General features: G+C 46.0%; 1 protein-coding gene across 1 annotated transcript; it reads right to left on the bottom strand.

Annotated features, from left to right (window-relative positions):
• Window positions 1-1,271: 1,271 nt before the first annotated feature.
• On the bottom strand, window positions 1,272-3,671 carry LOC108574630 (brain tumor protein). Its single transcript, XM_017937250.1, has one exon. It carries the CDS (start codon window positions 3,669-3,671, stop codon window positions 1,272-1,274), a length of 2,400 nt encoding a protein of 799 aa, XP_017792739.1.
• Between the last annotated feature and the right edge of the window lie 2,055 nt (window positions 3,672-5,726).

Here is a 5,726-nt window from a genome sequence, read left to right as displayed (position 1 = left end):
GAAATACAAGGGCGGGGGAGAAAAAGGAAGAAGAGTGGTTTTTTTGGGGGGGACGGAGGGTCGGGAGGTAGGGGTGGAGTGACTAGCGGCGGCGAGCTCTACAACTAAACAACAACAACAGTATTTTCAGTTATATAACAACATTAACAAGTAAGTTTCTTTTTATCGCGTGTACGCGCTTACACGTTTTGCGTTTCCTCATGTGTTTAACGCACGTTTATAATAAAATGATGGGCGTTCCAAAGTCGTTTTGCGCTTTTCTCTCATTGTTATTTATCAATTTCTTTCCTTTCTTTTCTTTTCCTGTTTTTCTTTTTCTCCAAGCGAGCAATAGTTTTCACACGCGCGCGCGGTACGCGCGCCTCGGCAGCAAGTCCTCTGCGTGCGTGTAAGTCACCCGAGCGCCATTCCCTATCAGGTATTATTTTGTTTCGTATTCTTTTCAATTCTCTCACTTTTTTCCTTTCTTCTTTTCCTGTTCGTTTCTTCCTTCTCTTTCTCTCTCTGTTCGGCGTTAACTTCGGTGTTGCGTTCTCGCTTCTCAGAAATACTTCGATGCGCGCGTACTCGCATCGAAGAAACAAAGAGAAAGAAAAAAAAAGACGTCGCGAGTTCTCGAAGTTCCTTTTTCAGAATGGCGGTGGCGCAGCAGACGCACGCGTGCGTGTCAGAGCGCCTTCATAAATTTGACGCGGGTCGCGCGTGATCCTAGGTGTCGTTACCGTGTTGGACACAACCCCGGCGTTTCGTCTACACTTTTCCTTCCATTTTTGTTCCAGCGTACACAGTTCGTTTATCGATCAAGGAGAGACATTTTGGATCGCGCGTACGCGCGCGCAATTCGCAATGAAATGTCATGTTGAATGTTCGACAGGTATGTATGTATGTATGTATGTATGTGTGTGTGCGTGTGTGTGAAATCAACGCATTTTCGCTCGCGTGCGCTTGCATTTCGTTCTCGTCTCGTAGTAGCGGTAGGTAGTAATCGACGTTTATTAAACGGGAGTGAGGTGGGTCGAGCGGGCGAAGGTAGATAAGCAAAGTGAGCACGAGCAGTGATGATAGATGGGCGAAGAAGAAGATAGGCAAATGTAAGTAAAAAAAAAAGAAAAAAAAAAGAAAAAGAAAAAGATCGATGAGATCCTAGCCTTTGCGACCGTCGAGAAAACAACAATGGCGATAAAAACGTGTGGCGGAGGCCAGGACGACAAGCGAGGAAGAACGACGACGATCGGCAAAGATCATCGCCGTCGTCGCGATCTGTCGCTGTTTTACATGCCGATCGGCGGTACTTGTACGTAACGATAAATGTAGAGTCGATAATCCTTGCTGGCCAATACGACCGATCCGTCGTCCATTAATGCGACATCGAAACACTGAGCGTGCTTGACCTTGCTCTCGAGAGCCGACACCAGCTGACCGTCTTGCGTGAAGATCGTCAGATTGAAGTTATTGTGATTGTCTGCTATTAGTATCTCGCCAACGGCGTTGATTCCTACACCGATCGGGTAGTTTGTGATCCCCTCGCCGCCGATCTGACGAAGATAGGCGCCCTCGTAATTGAACACCTTCACGCAATGGGCGCGATTGTCACTGATGAAGATCTCCTGTTTGTCGTTCACGACAACCCCGTTAGGGAACTCCAGATGCTTCGAACAGCCGAACTTCTGTAGAACGTTACCGGCCTGATCGAAAATGATCACGCGCATCACTTTGCACTCAACGACGACTATGCGCCCCTTCGAGTCGACCGTAACACCGCGCGGATGCTGCAATATGTTCGCCCCAAATTTCCTCACGAACTGGCCGTACTGGTTGTATATCTGTATCTGATGCGTCGGCGAGCGTTCGGTGACGACTATGTCACCGGAGGTTTTCACTACAGCCACGCGGTTCGGATAAAGCAACTGACCGTCTCGTTTACCGCACTCCCCGAACTGAAACTTAAATCTACCCTCTTTGTCGAATATCTGTATACGATGGTTGTTCGTGTCGGCTACGATAATGTCGTTCTGCGCGTTCACAGCTACACCGGACGGCTCGGTGAACTGTCCCTCCATAACGCCGAACTCGCCGAACTTGCAATGATAGATCATCTTCTGCCGCTTGATCTGCGACTTCGGCGGGAATATCGCCGCGGCTGACATCAGTTTGGACGTTAAGTCGAGTACGGAGTCACCGGAGCCTGCGTTAGCAGCGACAGCGACAGACGCCGGCATCGGGAAGTGATCGTTCGTGGTGACCACAGGATAAGAATCGCTACCTCCGTTACTCCACTTCTCGTACGGGTTCGCGTTCAAACCGTTCAAATTCAGATCGCTGATCGTTGTGGAGAACGGGCCCAGGCTGTTCGCCGAACTGAAACGCTTAGTGATCACCGTGCTGTTCGTGTCGAAGGACGACGGCGAGGTGGAGGATGCGCAGGTCGATGCTGAGGATATCAAACCGTTGCTGTATGGTCGGTCCAATAGAAGACCGCCCAAAGATGCGCCGTTACCAGGTCCGCTGTTAGCGTTATTTCCACCGTTACCGTTACTCGACAACGCTGTTGGCCGAGCGATAGGCGGTTGCTTCCCGAGCGAGCCAGCGTTGTTCTCGTTGTTGCTTCGAACGTAGCCAAACGTGTTCCGTACGCCTACTTGTATAGCTTGGTAATTACTGACAAACTCGAGATCGACCGTTTGATTAGCAACGTCCGGCGTGTAACTCAGCAACCATTGCAGCTTCGTATCGAGCAATTTCTTAAACATCAACACCTCGGTAACAGTGGTGTATTTCGTTAGCCGTTCGACGAATTCGCAAGTCTGAAGCATCTTCTCGGCCATATCGTTCGCTTTCTGCGTCAGCACACCGAGCGAGATCTGTTTGCTGGAGAATACCGATTCGAGCTCCTTCAGTAATTCCTGTTTCCGCTCTTCGAGCATCGATCTGTAGAACTGGAAAGTGTCGTTGATTTCGTTCTGCGCTTTGTGATACTGCACCTGTAATCGCGCCGCGCCGTGATCAGCCGCCTTTACAGCGGCCCTCACGTCCGCAGCCTTCGCTCTACACTCTTGAACCACTCTTGTTATCGCTTCAAGCTGTTGCGTGCCTACCTCGGATATGTGAGCGCAATCGTGCAACGGCCCGGGATGATCGGTAATTGCACACTCTTTGCAGACTAACGACGTACACGAGCGGCAGAAATACTTGAGCAATTCTTGCTTGTGCCGGGGACAGTAAGGTACTTTCTCGCCGTTGCTGTTACCGCTGCTGTTTATTATCAGATTGTTCTTCGGTATCTCGGTGTTCGAGGAATTACTTGTCACCGTTTCGAGCTTCGAGTCGCCTAAATTAAGGACACGATGGCCCTCGAAACAGTGCATAAACTGGTGTGCCATCACGCAGTTCGGGCAAAGGAAATTCGCACAGTCGAAACAACGAGCCACAGCGTCGGATTCGGTAGATTTGCAGCCGGTACAGCGAACGCCGCCGGCGCCTCCTAATCGGCACCGCGGACAGGGCGCCTCTCCAGGTTTCTGTGAGTCAAGGCAAAGGTCGCAGCTGTCGACGTCACAGATCGCCGAGTCACTAGCAGGTGGAGAACTGCCGCTCACTGTAAGCGGGGAGAGTGAAGCCAGGGAACCGATGGAATTCGCGCGCGATTCCAGCGAGAGTGTCGGCGAGGCCATCTTCAATCAACCGGCATCCCTGTCAACAGAAACCAATCGTTCTTTTTATATATGCGTTACCTTCCTTACGGACCTGTTGCATTTTATCTTAATTAGAGCTGTTCGACAATTTCGACAGAGGTAACAAGTAAAATTAGACATTCGTACACGTATTATCTACACACGTTATCCTGAGACGTGCAAAAATAGGTAAAATTTGGGAATTCTTTTTCATAGAAAGTTTACACTTTTTCGGAGGGTATAAATGTTACTTACAGCTTTTCTCTTCAATTTTTTAAAACTACGAATGTTACGAAACGGAGGAGTTATGCGCTAATTGCGAAACCTTGCCAAAACTTACCATCGCTGGCAAGGATTGGAACGTCAGGAATACAAAATTCTTTTTTATTTATATATCATCACATTGTACCAAAAAAAGAAAAAAAATTCAATCGGTCCAGGAACAACAGAATTATTTAAGGTAATCAGGATACGTGATTCACCCTTTATTCAAACAGTTCTTGACAAATATCCATAAAAATGGATTAATAAATATTCATTAACAAGTATGATACAATTCCATGTTCTTCCAAGTATACACAAGGTATGTGAACGTGACTACTTAATTACGTACGAATTTTTGATACTTGCGCTTTTATCTGTTTATACAGGGTGTACCCAGGTTTTAACGGCCAAACGTTGCCAGTATATTCCATGGGTGGAAATTAGAAAAGAATGTTATACAAACGTAGGTCTTTTGAAGCTTTATTAAAAAGTTACGGCAATAATACGAAATTAAGCGGACAATAGTAGAATCACGGTTACAGCGCGAAGCAACTAATACTCTATCTCAAAAACGTCCACCGTTTACGGCAATGCAAGACTGACATCAGATTACTCTGCGAATTTCGTTATTATTTTGTCTCATTTCAGTAAATGCATCGTTGATTTTTTGTGTCAATTCAGTACGCGATCTTGTAAATATCGTGCAAATATCGATGATCAATTTCTGTATTACACCGCAGTAGACCGTGATACTGCTGTTCTTCTCTTGCCGTAACTTTTTAATTTCCACCCACGGAATATACTGACAACGTTTGGCCGTTAAAACCTGGGACACCCTGTATATTAAATCGTCTAATTATCCACTTTAATACATAAGCACAAATGAAATACAGTCTTTTAAGAATAACTTATTCTTATCTGAACATGTGAGTGCTATATGTTACGCTGACAATACTCGTTCGTAACAGCAGACTATACCGGGTGTCCCACTTTTTCCCGACCAAACTTTGCCAGTACCTTCTATGGGTATAAGTAAGAAAAAAATGTTATACAAACACATGTCGTTCGAAGCATTGTTAAAAAGTTACAAGAAAAATAAGAAATTACTGTCCCCTTCGTATTTCCTATTATTGTTATAACTTTTTAACTAAGCTTCAAACGGCCTATGTTCATATAACATTTTCCTCTTACTTATACCAGCAGAACGTGTTGTCGAAGTTTGATTCGAAACAATTTGGACACCCTATAGATACCTGAATGCTGTGACCGCTTCGCGGCGAGCGAGCGTAGTCTCTCGTAAAAGCAAAAAAGGTTAAATGGCAATACAATACCAACCGATTTCCTCTCAATAACCACTCTTCTGTCGGGGAGAATATTTCAAAAGCAACATTTACATCATTAAACCAAATCTGAAGCAGTGAAACGTTTGCTGCCGACACGCTCCTGATAATCGTTCCGCGTAATCAATAATTGAAATATCGACGAAAAAAAACAGGACGATCGTCGATGGAAAGTTCTTCTAATTAAATTGCTCGATTGAACACGCTTCGCTCGAGTACGCTTCAACCAGGACAGAGATTAAAGAGGAGAAACGGCGCGCGAATGCTGGAAAAGAGAAGGAGGTCCACGCGCAGCCGGCGAATCTCTAAGATCGCAAAGGCGAAGATGTTCCTTTCCTGCTCGGTCACACGAGTGAATTTTATCATGTTTTCCCCGTAAAAAGAAACGAAGGCAGAAGGAAGAGATCGGAGAAAGAAGCGTGTAAAAAAGAGAATAGGCAAATGGGTAGAA

The sequence above is a fragment of the Habropoda laboriosa genome, unplaced genomic scaffold, assembly GCF_001263275.1.
Source record: "Habropoda laboriosa isolate 0110345459 unplaced genomic scaffold, ASM126327v1 scaffold175, whole genome shotgun sequence".
In the NCBI taxonomy this organism is placed as follows: domain Eukaryota; kingdom Metazoa; phylum Arthropoda; class Insecta; order Hymenoptera; family Apidae; genus Habropoda; species Habropoda laboriosa.
The sequence above is the reverse complement of the archived record's forward strand: the minus strand, read 5'-3'. Positions and strand labels throughout refer to the sequence as shown.

Coding starts and splice junctions, on each gene's coding strand:
- LOC108574630 (XM_017937250.1), bottom strand. CDS start 3,671: ATGGCCTCGCCGACACTCTCGCTGGAATCGCGCGCGAATTCCATCGGT.